The sequence below is a fragment of the Vulpes vulpes genome, chromosome 9 (assembly GCF_048418805.1).
Source record: "Vulpes vulpes isolate BD-2025 chromosome 9, VulVul3, whole genome shotgun sequence".
NCBI classification, from domain to species: domain Eukaryota; kingdom Metazoa; phylum Chordata; class Mammalia; order Carnivora; family Canidae; genus Vulpes; species Vulpes vulpes.
The window spans coordinates 53,577,000-53,596,218 of NC_132788.1; the positions used below are offsets into that span (position 1 = coordinate 53,577,000).

At 47.8% G+C, this 19,219-nt stretch overlaps 1 protein-coding gene across 4 annotated transcripts in view; it reads right to left on the minus strand.

Moving 5' to 3' along the window:
• ALDH1L1 (aldehyde dehydrogenase 1 family member L1) overlaps positions 1-19,219 on the minus strand; it is a 107,537-nt gene that overhangs the window by 59,275 nt on the left and 29,043 nt on the right. For all 4 annotated transcript variants that reach the window (XM_072720121.1, XM_025991615.2, XM_025991614.2 and 1 more), the window contains 6 exons: positions 18,292-18,457; positions 10,690-10,791; positions 9,808-9,897; positions 8,769-8,906; positions 6,642-6,767; positions 3,160-3,251 (listed from right to left, as the gene is read on the minus strand). In XM_072720121.1, the coding sequence (XP_072576222.1) occupies positions 3,160-3,251; positions 6,642-6,767; positions 8,769-8,906; positions 9,808-9,897; positions 10,690-10,791; positions 18,292-18,457 (714 nt within the window). The remainder of the gene's footprint in view (positions 1-3,159; positions 3,252-6,641; positions 6,768-8,768; positions 8,907-9,807; positions 9,898-10,689; positions 10,792-18,291; positions 18,458-19,219) is intronic.

Genomic DNA, 19,219 nt, shown 5'->3' on the forward strand with positions numbered 1-19,219 from the left:
GGCGGGGGGTGGGGGTGACTGGGTGACAGGCACTGAGGGGGGCACTTGATGGGATGAGCACTGGGTGTTATTCTATATGTTGGCAAAAAAACACCAATAAAAAATAAATTTATAAAAAAGAAGAATTGTGAATCAGTAACTTTGAAATCAGGATCAAGGAGATAGCTGCACTCCCATATCATTATTCACAAGAGTGAAAAGGTAGAAACAACCTAAATGTTCACCAACGGATGAGTAGATACAACGTGGTATGTACATACACTGCAATATTATTCAGCCTTAAAAGAGAAGGAAGTCCTGCCACATACTACAACATGGCTAAATCTGATTATCCAATGAAATAAGCCAGTCAAAGAAGGACAAATACTAAATGATTCCACTCCTATAAGGTATCTCAAGTAGTCAAACTCATTGAAGCAGAAAGTAGAGTGGTGGTTGCCAGGGACTGGGTGGGAGGGAGAAATAGGGAGTTGCTATTGAATGGGTATAAAATTTTAGTCATGGATATCTGGATATCTGTTGTACACCATTGTGCTTGTAGTTAACAATACTGGAATGTGCACTTAAAAATTTGTTAAGGAGGTAGATCTCCTATATTTTTCATCATAATAGAAACAAAAAGATACATGCTCTTAAGTATTCAAAAAACAAAAAAAGGAATCAGTTTTATCTGCATCCTCCATCAACCTCAGCTCAGAAGCTGTAGGCAGCTCTGGCTCATCCTCAGGACATCATTTTCTCAAGTGTCCAAAATTCTTCTGGGCATTATTTAAAAAAAAAAAAAACCTTAATTTTATACTTCACACTGACCATACACATAAGTCAGACTGAGATATAAGAGATCTGTAGTGTCCAAGGTTTCCAAGCACATAAGCCCAATTCAGCCCTCCTTTTATAAGTGCGGTAGGTTGCAAAACTGACCACAGTGCTCCACCTTTTCTGTAGTCCCAGCCTGTAGAGCACCTGCCATCAGGAAGTGGTGTCCATTTCCTTATTCATTCTGAAGCTGGGCCAACACCATGACTTGCTTTGGCCAATAAATTCAGCAGATATGATGTGCTCCCTTGGACCCCCTGGCTCCTAGGACCCTCTCGCAAGCCTGCACTGGCTCTCTGAAGGGGTCATCCTAGACCAACAAGCCCCCAGCTGACCTGATAGCTGACTGCAAACACTTAAGTGACATCAATCTGGCCCAGATCACTGAGTCCAGCCCAAACTGTTGACCCACAGAACCATGAGCTTAAAAAAAATGGTGGTTTTTTTAAGCCACTATGTCTGGGGTGTTTTGTTACACAGCAAAAACTAACTGATGGTTACATATCCCCAATTCTCATGATCATAATTGTTCCTCTGAATCAACCCCTTTTAAGATCCTCCCCAGAACCTCCTCCAGGTGCACAGCGTGGAACTCCTCCTCAAACTACTATTTATAGGAAGCTTTTTATTGTAATATCATTAAATTCAAGGAGAGAGACCTGTCATCAGGATGACTTGGTTTACTCAAGTCGTTGAGTGTTTACTCAATTCAGACTCAGGTGGATTTTCGATTTGGTCAGATAGCAGCTGCATTCTTGGCTCACCCCAGAACACAAATGTTAGGCTCATCCTTGTTTTTTCCCCCAAAGATCTTGGACATATGTGAGTCTCTCCTTTCAATCACAGGGGACTAGATTTCACACACCCTCGCTCACCCTGGATCCCTTTCCCTCATCAGTGCCTCTGATTGGCACTGCCCATTCTACAGCTCTGCTGAAGGAACCCAAATGCAGAGCCTAGCTAGGTGTTTCTCACTCTTCAATACACTGTATTGATAATACACTTCCTTAATTTCACACATGAATTTTTCTCTATGTAAGTGAGCTCCACAGAGTTTCCTTTGCATCTTCCTGAAGTATAGGAAACCTCTTCCCACATGTGGTACACATCTTTGCTTCTGCCTTTACAACACCTGCCTCATCTGCTTCTGGGAACAGCACTGACACTTTTTGAGGGAACAATTTTCTCCCTCTCTTTCCAGAGATGTGGGTTGAATGCAGTCCTCTCAATCCTTGGCTCCAGAGGTGGGCACATGACCCAGTGTTGACCAGTCAGAGCATGCCTCCACCTAGTCAGCAACGGATTCTTACTGGGGCACATGACTCCACCAGAAGCAGTCAGATTCAAGTCTAGGACTTATGTGAAGACTACCAGAGACCAACCACCTTTCCACTGGAAATGCTGATAACATAAGAAATTAGAACAAAACTACTGTGCAGCCACCTCGTCACTATGAAGAGAAATCCTGCCCCCAAATGGATAGACAGTAATTATGTTAATGACATAATTTGAGTCTTTGAAGTAATTAGCCTGAAGAAGGCTATCATGATCCTTTTGACTTTTTTGTTCCTTTTGTTTAAACCAGAATGAACTAAGTTACAGTTGTTTGCAACCAAAGATGTTCTACTATATCCCACTTCCTTCCCTTTATTCAAATTAGAACTTACCACAGTTAAATGGAAAGCAGAACAATTCATATGAAGTAGAAGAAGAGGCAACCTAGTCTATGGTGATTCCTACCTGCCCATTCCCTTTCCCCACACACCTTGGGTTTCCCTGGGGATGTCAGGGCTGGTGGCAGTGTTAAAACAGCTGCACATGGTTTGATCCTGCTCCCATTTGAGGCATGGCTCTCAGTGACCCAGCCCTTGCCCTTGAATCTGGGCAGGCTTGTGACCACTGAGAACAATCAGGTCAATGGCCTTCCAGCTGGGTCTGCATCTGCCTTCTTTGCTGGTACCAGCATGCTCAGAGCCATTAGCCACCACCTACAATGCCACCAGATCCCAGAGCAGCCACTCTGGGGCTGCAACACATAGGTGCCTGGTTGGCAGTGCCATCTCAGCAGATGCCAGCCCTCCAGGCTCAACGGCCAGGCACAGCAGTGAGATGCCACCTTGGAGGAGGATACCCCTGCCTGGCTCTTCTAGGTCCTGCCGGTCTACAGACCCACCACCATCCAAGGTGATTCCCCCAAGGGCCACACATGAGTCCTTTCTGATCTGATCTGAATGATCCACAAACATAACAAATGGTGGTTGTTTCCTGCCACAAGGTGTTGGTGTGGTTTGTGACACAGGTACAGACAGCTGGGACCAGACCCCATGCACTCCTGGCCCTTACCTCACAACATCCACTGATGCAGCCCCTGACTTGAAGAAATCAGTGGACTCCTCCACCTCCAGGACACTAGGAAGGATCCGTTTCCAGGCACTCTAAAAAACAGGTGTAATGAGAACAGGGCTTCCTGGGGGCTAGGAGCAGCCACCTTCCGGGCACCTTCCCTGGCGAGAGCAGCCCCTGATGTGCACTGGGACCACCCACTACCAGGCTGCGCTCTCTGTCCAAGGTGCTGCTGCTCCCAAGAGCCTGATGCTCCCAGCGCGACTGCCTCCTTGGGGAAGTAGGAGCCCAAGGAGCTCAGCTACTGTCCTCCTGCCCGCCTAACCCTGACCCAACTTCTTTGGGATCCCCACGCCAGTGCAGAAGCAGCAGGAAGACGACATGCAGAGCTCAAGGTGTGGCTGGGGACCAGCTGCTCCCAAGCCCACTTCATGCCCAGCCTCATGTGGGTGCTCCCATCCGAGTGAGGTCCCAAGAGTGACACTGGAGTTTGAGTAGGTTGCAGCATGGAAGGGAAAGCAAAATGCGGGGTAGTTCTGAAGGTAAAAATGAAGCATTCTGATGGGGCTCAGGAGGCCTGGGTCTTGTCCTCACTGATGGGCTAGCTGGTTCTGTGCCCCTCCGTTCAGGGCCTGCAGAGGGCAGCAGTGTCCACCAGCCAGCCCCATGGATGAGCATGGATGGTACAGTGTGAGGCACAGCGCCATCCAGAATTCTAAGTAGGCTATCCAGCGGGATGGCTGTTCTCTGGGTCGGCTTTCACTTGGGCTGCTCAGGACAGGAGTCCCAAGATGCCTCACGTCTGTCTGGGCCTCAGGCCACAGCTGGTCACTGCCACAGATGGAGGGGAATAGGCTCAACTAGGACCAGCTCCCCAGCACCCTTAACCCAACCTCTTCCTGGCTCCCTCTTTCATTCTTGGAAAGGTGTTGTGGATTTGCCCTTTCCATCCTCAACGTGACCATCAGCAGCTATGGCAAGCCATTCCCTATACCCACTTGACTATAGCCTATCCTCAGGTTTCTGCTCAGGCCTTTGCCCACCGATGATGCTCTTCTCTGAATTCCAGCTCATGTTTAAATAAGAATCCTCCTGGGCATCCTCCAGGGCCAACTGCTATGTTACTTCTTCCCTGAAGTCTTCACTGACTGCTCTGCTGGCCAGGGCTATTGTCTCTAGACTCAAGTGGCTTGGGGCCACGGGTCACCTGCTGGGTATGGGCATACCACCACATGGTGCTTAAGAGATGCACCAGCCGTTATCAGATGCGTGTGGAACCTCTGAGAGGCAGTGTACCGCAAAGCCACACTGCCTCATTCAGGCCCCAGCTTGGCTCCTGACAAGCCATGGGGATGCAGACAGCCCCTCAACGCCTGTGTCCTCATCTGTGCAAGAGGCTGAACATGGCTGTGGAGGGTTCCTCACGTGAGGCAGGCAGAGCACTGGGTGTTCTGTATAGAAAGGAGCTCAGAAAATGTGGCATAGCCTTGGCTCAGGAGGGTGTGAGACTAGGCTTGTTGCCCATGGCCTCCCCAGTCCACAGCGTGGACTCACAGCACTTGGTGAGTTCTGCTGAGCGGAGAACACGACTGACTCCTGTTCTGGCCACCAGTATGGGCTCTCTCCACCAACAATGCCCCCCACTGGCCTCTCCTGCCCGGCTGCTTCCCCTCCACTCCAGTCGCCTCCAGACGAGGCATTCTAAAAGGGCCAGCCCAGCTGTGACCAACGGGTGTCATGATAACAGTGCAAAGGATGAGAGGCCATTCAACGGAGCATCACAGCGGTGGAGGCCAGGGCTCCAGCTCCACCAGCGGGGCTCTGAGCCCAGGCCTGTGCTCATCTGCTGTGACCCCACCTCAGGCTTCGGGCTCTTTGGCTGGAAAATGAAGGTAATAATAGCATCTACTTCTTGGAGTTGTTAGAGTATTTAACCACACCACTATTCCTGAAGTGTTTAGAACACTGCACAGATACCCACTCTGCAAGTATGTGCTTCTTTTGATGACTGTTAGGCTCCCTGCCAGCATTTACTGAGATGCTCATAGGTGCTGCTGAACTGACCCTCTCCATCTGTGATCTCTCCTCTACCACTCACAGCACCCACAGGCTTCGGGTTTACTCTTCCCAGTGCACAGATGAAGGACACAGCTGTAGCAGCTGTTGACTCAGGCTTAGCTCCACAAACATACAACCTTAGCCCGCCCCCAGTGCTACTCAGCTGGAAGCTCCAGAAGACCAGTTTGTCCAATTGGCCCTGTTAACCCCAGCAGGCGCAGGGCTGAGGCCAGAGCTAGGGCTCCAAGAATATTTTTAAATGAATAGGCTTTTTTTTTCCTCTCCTTTTTTACAGACATTCAAAATGTTCAGCTTTCTACTAAGGAAGAGCTCTGTGCCCTCTGGAGCAGCGCCAGCTCCTCATGTCCTTCCCTTGCTGAATCCTGTCCCCTGCCCTTGTCATCAACACCCACAAACACCACTGTGACTGCCAACTGGCCTACCTTCACTCACCACAGCCCTCCTTATCCCAGAACTCTCTCCACTCAGCTCTCAGGGCAAACCTCCCGTCCTGCCCAGGGTAGCCTGCCCTGATTATTCCTTCTAAAGTTGTCTAGCCTCCTTGTTCCTATCACCTTGTTATTTCACTCATGGCACTTCTCTTTGCCTGAAATTCTCTTATTCATGTTGGGCTGTTCATTGATTCTCTTCCCCCTGGAAAGGGACACTTCATGACAGCAGGGAACATTGCTTATTGTCACATTCCAGTGTCTGGCTTAGCACCTGGCATTTAATAGGAGCTCATATGTCCTTCTTAAATGACTCACTGAGTACATGATTGGATGAGTGAATGGGTGGAAATTCATCCAATGTCTTCCATTCAATAATGCTGTCATTAATGCCATGCCTCCAAAGGAGAGGGAGCTGAGTGGGAGGAGCAGGAAGGACCAGGAACAACTCCAGGAGGTGACCACTGATTGGACTGGTGGTGGAAGGAACTGACCCTCAGAGAGGGGAGTGCTCTCCGGCATCATGCCGGGCAGCTGGACTGGAGTCCAGGTCTGCCTGACTGTGATGCCCATGCTGGTCGCAGTGCAATATTCCCTCTCAGGGAGTTTTTCTGGAAGGTTACAGTGCACACATTCTCCTCAAAGGGCCGTGGACTTGGCATCTGCCTTTGCCATGTATTCCAGGGGCTTCTGCTTCATGTGTCCACTGCTGACAGTGAGTCCTTAGAAAAGTCATACCTAGCCAGCCAAACTCCAGGGCCCCAGTGATGGAGGGAGAGAGCAAGGGGGCAACAGAAGAGATAGACCAACACTATGGTATAATAGTTAGGACAGGAAGACAGGACAGAACCAACACTATGCCTGGGGTCAGTACCAGAGGGTGTGCACACCCAGCTCCAGGGAGTCTGAGCGATAAGACACATGTGCAGTACACAACCTGCACAAGTGGCCAGAATCCCTGAAAGGGTCTCTTACCCTCACAGCCTCTGCCATGACCAGTTCTTCCTCTGACAGCTCAAGGGCACTGCTCTCTGCTCCCGTGAAGAAGTGAGAGGCTGGGATCATCTTGTCATCCTCCAGCTGGATGTTCTTCACCAGCAGCTGCAAGAAGAGGGCTTCACAGCACCTGAGGTTGTCCTCATGGTAGGGAGAGCAGCTCCACACGGAGCACCATGCTGGGCACCCCACACGCTCCATCTCCAGCCCTCACCACGAGAAGGGCACAGGATTAATGAGGAGGAAACACGAGCAGAGCCGGGTGCCAGCTCCTTCAGGGACAAGGAGGAGATGGCAGAGCAGTCCCCCATCAGACGCACCCCACCATGCTCTCGCTTCTTTTTAAGTGTAAGGATTTTATTGTTTCTATAAAAATGCCTACATGTTAGACAAAAAAATGATTCAAGCATGACTTTGAAAATCAATCAAGAAAACAACTGATTGCCCAGCTGCCAGGAACACCATGGAAACATCTGGTGAAGGTCATCAGATGCCCCGTGGGAAGAGGAGCAAACAAAGACATCTGGGTTTGATGAGAGCGGTTGATAAGAATGGCACACTCTGCAGACACCCTGTCATACCTGGAGCCAGGTCCCCTGCCTGACCTCCACCCTTTTGCCTTTTGGAGATACGCTGGAGCTTTCTGTGAGCTAATGCCTAGCTCAACCCAGCCAGAAGCTCCTGAAAGATGCTGTAACCAAGGGTCTCTGCTGAAGCTGCTTCCTTCGCTCTATGGACATCACGAAAGGCGCAGTGGCTGCAGTCCCCATCCTCCGGCTGCTGCATGGGCCCTTAGCAGCCTACATCTGCACCTTCCCCTCCACGGCCGTCGCTGTACAAGCACAGCCATGCACAGAGCCCAGGGGCTATGCCTCATTGCCAATCCCCTTCCTCATGGGCAGCAGAAACCAAGGGCTTAGTGATGGGAGCATGCAGGGACATAATCAGCAGATGCAATTCACACTGCAGAGCCTGGGATCAGATAAAGGCTGGAAGACTCCAGAAGGCCTAGCCTTGTCCTGTGCCCCAGCCCAGCCCTGTGTTGTGTGGGATTCTCTAAGAGCACTACCTCGATAAATCACATGCACAAGGACTCTTGACTCAGATACTGCTTCCAGGAAACTTGACAAAGATAAGTATCATCTTTCAACTGCACGTATCAATCACGAATACCTAAAACACGTAAGCACTGTAAGTAGCAGACACTAAGGCCAGCCTCGGACCTGCCAGTGGCAGGGCACAGCAGGATGGGCACCCAGAGTGAGCTCACACCAATCCCCATAAAAGCTGCTCCACACTCCACCTGGTCTATACACACCGATGCAGCCAATGATTCAACATCCACGGGGTTTGATGAAACCCCCAAAGTGCTTGGAGATCCCTCCCTGTACTCCTTCTCTGCCCTCAGTATCTTAAGTCCCCAATCTCCCAACCACTGCATGGAGTGAGTACTGATGGCCAAGAGGTGGGCCTTGGAGCCAGAATCCCAGCTCTGCCACAAACTAACTCGGTGATGTTGGGAGGGTTACTTAAACCTCTTTGTTTCAGTCTTCTCTTCTATAAAATGGGTATAATATTAATATGTATCTCTTACAGTTGTTCGGAAAATCAAACTTAATAGATATAAACTGTTTTAAAATAGTGGTCAGGCACACAGCAGGCACTCCATAAATATTAGCTGTTACTCAGAGTTGCAGAGTCTGCTAACATGAGTCAGGGTGTGTTGGGTGTCCAGCATGGCTCCAGGGACTCTTCACTGTGATGTCGCTATTCAGAAAGAAGGAAACTGAGGCACAGAGATTCAGTGAACACACCCAGTGGCACCTGGACACTCTGCTGGAGTAGAATGAGGCTCCCAGTTCAGGCCTCCTGGAACAGAGCCCCTCCCCGATTCCAATACCCTCACAGGGCACCCAGCTCTGGTTGAGAAGCCTGGTCATGAAAAGCAAGGAGTCAGCCTTCCCAGAACAGGGAATTACAAGCATAAGGTTTTCCAGACTTTTGCAGTCTCATTTTCCCCCATTTTCTCCAGAGCAGCACGGGGTCTAAATGCCAGGCCTGAGCGCCTGGATGTGTGTGTGCCCACAACGACAGTAGCACCATTACCATTCTGTCATCATTCCCGAAAAGGATGAGTCCCACTTTGGTGACGATCCCCGGCCGATGGGCTCCTGGGATGGGCAAATCTTCTCCCTCAGGCAGCAAGCCTGCAGTGTTTAGCGTTGAGTTGAAGAAAGTCAGCTTCTGTTGAAGACAGGAAAACCAGAAGATGGTGGATGAAAGAGGCCTCTACTGCTGGCAGCCCAGGCAGGACTGAGCAGGGCAAAGGGGGTGAAGGGGGCTGGGCAGGGCCAGGGAAAGGAAGGAGGGGACCAGGGCAGCTGCAGCCCAAGAACTCTGCCTCCCTGAAGAGCCTGGGAGGCCTCACGGTACCCTCAAGCCCTGCACACCCTTAGACCCTATGTATGGGCCCTGGGCCTCAGACCTCAGGGGGACAGACACTGGGAGATAACCTCCGCAAGGCATCACAGGCTGCCCTAGGGATGCCACCAAACACTGTTCACTTTGCAAAGGATCTTATGGTGATAAGGGTAGGAGAGAGACTCCTGGACAGAGTCTGGGCAGCTGAACAGCAGTCAGGTGTTTGGACAGTCTGAGGCTTGGTGGGACAGGACTACCCCCTGTGGGGAGCAGATGAAGGTCCCCACTCCCAGCCCTGCCAACTCCCAGTGCCTCTGGAGAGCCTGTGAACCAAGGACTCACCATCTTCAGCATGTGAAGAATGCCCACTGCCCAATCCCTGTCCCCACTCAGATCAAGTCAACGTTGGAGCTGGACTCGGGATGTCTGTGAGCCCAGAGAGGGGAGTCAAAATTCTTTACAAGCAATACAGCTTTGAACCCACAGTTGCTGCAGGGGCCTGGAAGCCTTGAGCTGTGCTGGACCTTTATCCTTCAGCTACCAGATGGTGGACAGGTCTCATGGTCGTGGGGGAGGAGCCAAGGGGGGCACTTGGGTGGGGTTGGGTTAGGAGTCAGGGCAATGGCTATTTGCTAGCCAAAAATATCAAACATATTTTGATAGTTTGGCAGCCAGCAGGGCACACCAGTGCTTCTAGCCCAATCTCAGCCATGCACGAACACACCTGCCCACAGGCCTCTGTCCAGGCACCCGGCACCTTGTCGTTCCCTCGGATCCAGTTATGAATGGCCTCTGCTGACTGATCCCAGTTGATCTGTGGGGCAACATGTGTATACTCAGTCTCTTCCCTACTCTTTGGACATCCTCTGCCCTCCCCCGCCTCCCCTAACCCCCAACAACCAATTACCGCCCCCCATACCACCTGTGCCCTGATGACCCCTGACTGGGTGGAGGAGGGAGCTGGGGAACTCTGGCTTCCTATTGGACACTGGTCTGAGTCCCTGAGCTGGGATAGTGCTCTCCCCGGGACCCTGGTTCTGGATGCTCTCGACCCCAGTCTTTCACTGGTTGTGTAAACTTCAGGATGATTGGAGAAGAGAACACTCTGTTAAGACGGCCAAAGCTTCACACAGCCTTCCCAGCAGAGTGCAGGGCCATTCAGCTTCTCTTCATCTGCAGGCCTCATACAGATCCCTATGTACCCCATAAGCCTTAAGCAGAGGCACAGCCCATATAGCCCCCTACCCCCACTCCGCAAGGCTGTGATAGCTCCAAGAAACTGAATTACCTCTCACACCCCATCTTAGAGATTTCCAGCTTATGGCTGGTTTCTCACACACTGCTCCACCCCAGCTCTTCTCCATGGGGACCCTGCCTGCCCACTCTTCCCTAAGAAGACCAGAGAACCCAGAACACACTCTTGCTTGCTGCCTGTCCAGGTGCCACAGGAGCTTTGCTCATGCTTCTCCTGCTTGGGCTGCTCTCTCTTCAGGCCTTAAATAATTACAACGTGGCCATCCAGCCTGAATCCCAGCTTCCCTGGGATACCATCTGCACCATAGCCCATGCACAGGCAGGCTTTGGGTGGGCAGGGCCCTGCACTGACCTTGGCTGTTTCTTTCTTCTGAATGCCCTCGTACGTGGCTCCTTCCTCCGGCTGAGGGAGTCTGGGGGCTTTGCCCTCAGCGATCAGTCTCACGGCCTGCACCTAAGGAGACCAGGTCAGTTGGTGTCCCCAGCATTACAACCCTCCTTTTCCTCCCAGGCCCTGGGTTCACCATGAGCCTGGGGCCAGCCCCATGCTGACCAGACTTGCCTGGCCCCACACCTTGTACACAATGGGCTCCCAAGGAATATCCATTAGAGGAATGGGTGCAGTTGGCCTGAATCTAATTCTGATCTAAACAATGAGTACAAAACCCCAGCCCCTCTATCACAACACAACTTTAGATGATTATATAGAAGATCTTGTAAATATTAAAGGGGACCCTGTAAAAGAAAGAGGAAGTGCAAAGAAACAATCCACAAAAACAGGGACTGAATAAGTAATAGGATGACACTAAATTCATATATTTTAATAGTTACTCTATGAACGTGAATGGGCTAAATGATCCCATCAAAAGACACAGGGTATTGGACTGGATAAAAAAGCAAGACGCATCTATTTGCTGTCTACAAGAAACTCGTTTGAGATGTAAGGACACCTCCAGCCTGAAAATGAAAGGGTGGGGAACAATTTTTCACTCAAATGATCCTCAAAAGAAAGCTGGGATAGCAAAACTCATATCAGATAAATTAGAGTTTATCCCAAAGACTGTAGTAAGAGATGAAGAGGGATACTATATTATACATAAAGGATCTATCCAACAAGAAGACCTAACAATCATGAATATTTATACCCCTCATGAGAGAGCTGCCAAGTATATCAATCATTTAATAACCAAAGCAAAGAGATACTTAGATAATAACACACCAATAGTAGGAGACTTCAACACAGCACTTTTTGCAAATGACAGATTTTCTAAGCAGAACATCAGCAAAGAAACAAGAGCTTTAAATGATACAGTGGACCAGACAGATTTCACAGATATATACAGAACTTTCTATCTGAACACAACTGAATACACATTCTTCTCAAAGGCAAATGGAACTTTCTCCAGAATAGACCACATACTGGGTCACAAATCAGGTCTCAACCAATACCAAAAGACTGGGATTGTCCCCTGCATATTTTCAACCACAAAGCTTTGAAACTAGAACTCAATCACCGAGAAAATTTGGAAGAAACTCAAACACGTGGAAGTTAAAAAGCATCCTACTAAAAGATGAAAGGGTCAGGGGATCCCTGGGTGGTTCAGCAGTTTAGCACCCGCCTTTAGGCCAACGAGTGCTCCTGGAGTCCCCAGTTGGAGTCCCACGTCAGGCACCCTGCATGGAGCCTGCTTCTCCCTCTGCCTGTGTCTCTGCCTCTCGCTTTCTTTCTGTGTCTCTCATGAATAAATAAATAAAATCTTTAAAAAAATAAAAATAAAATAAATAAATAAATAAATAAAAATAAAAGATGAAAGGGTCAACCAGGAAATTAGAAAAGAATTAAAAAGATTCCTTGAAACTAATGAAAATGAAGATACCATCGTTCAAAATCTTTGGGATACAGCAAAAGCAGTCCTAGGAGGGAAATACATCCCAAAACAAGCACCCCTCAAAAAATTGGAAAAAACTCAAATGCACAAGCTAAGCTTGCACCTAAAGGAACTGGAGAAAGAAGGGCAAATAAAACCTACACCAAGCAGAAGACGGGAGATAATAAAGATTTGAGCAGAACTCAATGAAATAGAGACCAGAAGAACTGTAGAACATGTCAACAAAACCAGGAGTTGTTTCTTTGAAAGAATTAATAAGATAGATAAACCCCTAGCAAGCCTTATTAAAAAAAAAAGAAAGAAAAAAGACTCAAATTAATAAAATCATGAAAGAAAAAGGAGAGATCAAACCAATACCAAGGAAATACAAACGATTTTAAGAACATATTATGAACAGCTATACGCCAATAAATTAGGCAATCTAGAATGGACCCATTTCTGGAAAGTCACAAACTACCAAAACTGGAACAGGAAGAAATAGAAAACCTAAACAGGTCAGTAACCAGAGAGGAAATTGAAGCAGTCATCAAAAACCTCCCCAAGACACAAAAGTCCAGGGCCAGATGGCTTCCCAGGGGAATTCTATCAAATGTTTAAAGAAGAAACCATACCTATTCTACTAAAGCTGTTCAGAAAGATAGAAAGGGATTGAATACTTCCAAACTTGTTTTATGAGGCCAGCATCACCTTAATTCCAAAACCAGACAAAGACCCCACCAAAAAGGAGAATTACAGACCAATATCCCTGATGAATACAGCTGCAAAAATTCTCAACAAGATACTAGCCAATAGATCCAACAGTACATTAAGAAGATTACTCACCATGACCAAGTGGGATTTATCCCCGGGATGCAAGGCTGGTTCAACACTCGTAAAACAATCAATGTGATTCATCATATCAGCAAGGGAAAAACCAAGAACCATATGATCCTCTCATTAGATGCAGAGAAAGCATTTGACAAAATACAGCATCCATTCCTGATCAAAACCCTTCAGAGTGTTGGGATAGAGGGAACTTTCCTCGACATCTTAAAAGCCATCTACGAAAAGCCCACAGCAAATATCATTCTCAATGGGGAAGCACTAGGGGCCTTTCCCCTAAGATCAGGAACAAGACAGGGATGTCCACTCTCACCACTGCTGTTCAACATAGTTCTGGAAGTCCTCGCCTCAGCAATCAGACAACAAAAAGACATTAAAGGCATTCAAATTGGCAAAGAAGAAGTCAAACTCTCCCTCTTCGCTGAAGACATGATACTCTACATAGAAAACCCAAAAGCCTCCACCCCAAGATTGCTAGAACTCGTACAGCAATTTGGCAGTGTGGCAGGATACAAAATCATTGCCCAGAAGTCATTGGCATCTATACACTAACAATGAGACTGAAGAAAAAGAAATTAAGGACTCAATCCCATTTACAATTGCACCCAAAAGCATATGATACTTAGGAATAAACCTAATGAAAGAGGTAAAGGATCTATACTCTAAAAACTACAGAACACTTCTGAAAAAAATTGAGGAAGACACAAAGAGATGGAAAAATATTCCATGCTCACGGATTGGCAGAATTAATATTGTGAAAATGTCTATTGTACCCAGGGCAATTTACACGTTTAATGCAATCCCTATCAAAATACCATGGACTTTCTTCAGAGAGTTAGAACAAATTATTTTAAGATTTGTGTGGAATCAGAAAAGACCCTGAATAGCCAGGGGAATTTTTAAAAAGAAAACCATAGCTGGGGGCATCACAATGCCAGATTTCAGGTTGTACTACAAAGCTGTGGTCATCAAGACAGTGTGGTACTGGCACAAAAACAGACACATAGATCAATGGAACAGAATAGAGAACCCAGAAGTAGACCCTGAACTTTATGGTCAACTAATATTCGATAAGGAGGAAAGACTCTCCACTGGAAGAAAGACAGTCTCTTCAATAGATGGTGCTGGGAAAATTGGACATCCACGTGCAGAAGAATGAAACTAGACCACTTTCTTGCACCAGACACAAAGATAAACTCAAAATGGATGAAAGATCTAAATGTGAGACAAGATTCCATCAAAATCCTAGAGAGAACACAGGCAACACCCTTTTTGAACTCGGCCACAGTAACTTCTTAGAAGATACATCCACGAAGGCAAAAGAAACCAAAGCAAAAATGAACTATTGGGACTTCATCAAGATAAGAAGCTTTTACTCCTAACTCTGGGAAATGAACTAGGGGTGGTGGAAGGGGAGGAGGGCGGGGGTTGGGGGTGAATGGGTGACGGGCACTGAGGGGGGCACTTGACGGGATGAGCACTGGGTGTTATTCTGTATGTTGGTAAATTGAACACCAATAAAAATTAATTTATAAAAAAAAAATAAGAAGCTTTTGCACAGCAAAGGATACGGTCAACAAATCTAAAAGACAACCTACAGCATGGGAGAAGATATTTGCAAATGACGTATCAGATAAAGGGCTAGTTTCCAAGATCTATAAAGAACTTATTAAACTCAACACCAAAGAAACAAACAATCCAATCATGAAATGGGCAAAAGACATGAGGAGAAATCTCACAGAGGAAGACACAGACATGGCCAACACGCACATGAGAAAATGCTCTGCATCACTTGCCATCAGGGAAATACAAATCAAAACCACAATGAGATACCACCTCACACCAGTGAGAATGGGGAAAATTAACAAGGCAGGAAACCACAAATGTTGGAGAGGATGCGGAGAAAAGGGAACCCTCTTACACTGTTGGTGGGAATGTGAACTGGTGCAGCCACTCTGGAAAACTGTGTGGAGGTTCCTCAAAGAGTTAAAAATAGACCTGCCCTACGACCCAGCAATTGCACTGTTGGGGATTTACCCCAAAGATTCAGATGCAATGAAACGTCGGGACACCTGCACCCCGATGTTTCTATCAGCAATGGCCACAATAGCCAAACTGTCGAAGGAGCCTTGGTGTCCATCGAAAGATGATGGATAAAGAAGATGTGGTTTATGTATACAATGGAATATTACTCAGCCATTAGAAACTACAAATACCCACCATTTGCTTCGACCTGGATGGAACTGGAAGGTATTATGCTGAGTGAAGTAAGTCTATTGGAGAAGGACAAACAGTGTATCTTCTCATTCATTTGGGGAATATAAATAATAATGAAAGGGAATATAAGGGAAGGGAAAAGAAATGTGTGGGAAATATCAGACAGGGAGACAGAACATAAAGACTCCTAACTCTGAGAAATGAACTAGGGGTGGTGGAAGGGGAGGGGGTAAGGGGGTGGGGGTGAATGGTGACGGGCAGTGAGGGGGGCACTTGACGGGATGAGCACTGGGTGTTATTCTGTATGTTGGTAAATTGAACACCAATAAAAAATAGATTTATTAATTAAAAAAACAACAATTGCACCCAAAAGCATGAGATACCTAGGAATAAACCTAACCAAAGAGGTAAAGGATATATACCCTAAAAACTGTGGAACACTTCTGAAAGAAACTGAGGAAGACACAAAGAGATGGAAAAATATTCCATGCTCATGGATTGGCAGAATTAATATTGTGAAATTGTCAATGCTACCCAGGGCAATTTACACGTTCAATGCAATCCCTATCAAAATACCATGGACTTTCTTCAGTGTTGGAACAAATCATCTTATGATTTGTGTGGAATCAGAAAAGACCCCGAATAGCCAGGGAAAAATTAAAAAAGAAAACCAATGCCAGGGGCTTCACAATGCCAGATTTCAGGTTGTACTACAAAGCTGTGGTCATCAAGACAGTGTGGTACTGCCCCAAAAACAGACCCATAGATCAATGGAACAGAATAGAGAACCCAGAAGTGGACCCTGAACTTTATGGTCAACTAATATTCGACAAAGCAGGAAAGACTCTCCACTGGAAAAAGGACAGTCTCTTCAATAAATGGTGCTGAGAAAATTGGACATCCACATGCAGAGGAAGGAAACTAGACCACTCTCTTGCACCATACACAAAGATAAACTCAAAATGGATGAAAGATCTAAATATGAGATAAGAATCGATCAAAATCAGCACTGGGTGTTATTCTGTATGTTCACAATTTGAACACCAATAAAAAATAAATTTATTTTTAAAAAAGAAAGATGAATGGGTAAAGAAGATGTGGTCTATGTATACAGTGGAATATTACTCAGCCTTCAGAAAGGACGAATACCCACCATTTTTTCAACATGGATGGAACTGGAGGGTATTATGCTGAGTGAAGTAAGTCAATTGGAGAAGGGCAGTCATCATATTGTTTCACTCATACAGGGAATATAAGCAGTAGTGAAAGGGATTTTAAGGGCAAGGAGGGGAACTGAGTGGGAAAAATTAGAAAGGGTGACAAACCATGAGAGCCTCTTAACTCCGGGAAATGAACAAAGGGTTACAGAAGGGGAGGTGGCCAGGGGGGATGGGGTGACTGGGTGTCGGGCCCTGAGGGGGGCACTTTATGGGATGAACACTGGGGGGTTATATTATATGTTGGCATATTGAACCTCAATAAAAACACATGAGAAAATAAAAAACTTGTACCTTCTGAGATCTTAGAAGATTATATAAACTACAAAGCCCTGTATAGATGTAACAAACACAGATTCCCATGGTTTCATCTAAACCTTCCTTCTCTTGAGGACAATACCTCCTGAGCCCCATGATGTGTTTGGAGGTCTGAGATTAAGCAGGAAGCAGTTTCTGTTAAGGAAAAGGGGAAGGTTGTAGTAGAAGGAATCAAGAACATGGGGAGGAGAGCCCAGGAGCCTGGGCCCATCCTGTATGGGTCCTGCGGGAGAGCCCCAAGCCTCCTAAACTAAGAAGTGATGAGTGTCAGAAATGTCTAAAACAGAATTGGCCAGCAGAATGTTCTGTGGTGATGGCCATGTTCTATCATCAGAATGTCCAATACGATGGCCATCGGCCATGTGTAGTTCCAGTCCTAGGGACTTCAAAGGTAGCTAGTGGGACTGAAGAACTCCATTTTTAATTAAAATTCAATGTAATTAATGTAATAGCTGCATGTGACTAACGGCTGCCATACTGGACAGCGCAGCCCTAAAAGGATGTTTTTAGTGGAATGTGCCAGATAATCCCTTTCTCTGTCTCATATCACATCTCCAACAAGCCTACTCTGTTTGGCACTCTTATGATAAGGGGGACTCCAAGGGAGAGCATATAAGAGGCGTCTTGTTTGACACAACGTGAAGGATAAAAGGTGGCTGGCAAGAAGCAGGAGAGGAGGGAAGGGGATGTCTGACGTCAGGGCAGCAGTGAACACTCCTGTCACTGCTGTGCTCGTTGCTTCGTCCAAACAGGGAACGCTCTCCTCTTCCTTCTGTCTGACTCTTCCTGCTGCTGGAATCCATGTCTGCACGGATGGAACGGAAGTCCACATGTCTGGAACATGTGTCTGCTTCTGGCCAACCCTGGCTGGCCTCCTCGGGGGTCATGCCCTCAGAGCCTGCCTGCTGTGCCAAGCACAGTGGTGTCTGACCTCACTCCCTCCTGTCGGGCCTGTTCAGATAACAGAACACTCTCCTGCAGACAACTTAGTGTGCGTGAGACCACAGGTGGGCTTCTCTAATTTCTCGTTCATGAATTCTGTGAAAAGAGTTTTTCTTCCCCTATAATCCAGAGGTACAAGTCTCGAGCCACCAGGGACTGCCTTTCCTCCCTTTTAAGAGCAGCCCACCTGAAGATAAAGCTAATCAAACAGATGAGTAGAACCAGTAGGACAACAGGGGGACAGAGTCCTATGATAGAGCTTATGCCTCTAGATGCAGCCATGCTTGCCACCACCCTGGCCTTTTATCTCCTTTGAGCCAAAAATGTCCCCTTTTGGAATTAAGCTTTTTGAATTGGGGTTGGGGTCCGTTGTAAACATGAGTCTTGCCTAACACAATACCTTGCATGTCCTAGTCCTCCCTCTCTGGAACTCTGAAATTAGAGCTCTCTCTCCCTGCAGAACCCAGGACCTGGGGGGAAACAGTTAGGCCTAGAGAGGGTACCAGAACGAGGAGACCCACGTGGGCATGGCCAGCCCCCAGCCCTTACCATCCCTTTGATGCCTTCAGGGAAGAGGAAGCGGTTGTACAGGGTGCTCACAGTGTCGTCCGGGAGGATCTCACACTCCTTCTGGAGCAGGAGGTCTCCCGTGTCCAGACCATCATCTGCCCAGAAGATGGTAAAACCCCCTTTCTTGTCTCCGTGAATGAGGGTCCTGGGAAGGACATGTGGGAAAGCCTGAGTCCAGGAGGAAGGACCAGGGACAAGGGCAAACTGAGGGCAGCTCCTGTGCCCCCAGTCAGCCTCTGACAACCCCCTTCATGCCCCACCCTGCTCTGGTGAGACCTGGAAGGGGAAGGTATTTACTGACACCAACCACGTGCTAGGTGTCATGGTAGACACCCTGATGTGATGTGACACCCAATAGGTGTCTCTTTACAGATGAGGAAACGGAGACCCAGAGAAGGGAAGAGGTGTACCCAGAAGTCAGGGAGCCTGAACCCCACTCTGCCCAGCTCAGATGTTTCTCCTTGCTACCACCCAACCAAACTGCACCACGCATCCATCAGAGCTTCCCTTTCGTCTGAGCACTTATCATGTCAAGCCATCTCATTCAGGTAACCCTTTACTTCATGTCTCTCCTTTCTGAGTGGGGTGCCACTGTGTCCTGGCAGTGGGTGTGGCCTCTGGCCATCCTGCCTGGCTTTGTACCCTGGGGTGAGCATCTTAGCCCTCTGTGTCCCAGTGAGACTGCTGCCCACTTCACAGTTTACAGTGGGAAGGCAGCGTGCTTGCCAAGGCCTGTCCCCAGTCCTCTCTGGCACACTTGACTACAATCACGCCTCACCAGTCTGCTGTGTGGATGCCAGCTGGTAGCCCCGGAGAGACCCTTGCCTGACGCCTACTCTGCGCCCCAGGGCCAAACTCTGGGCTAGGGCAGGATGACTTCCTGGCAGACGGGGTGTCTCTCCCTGTC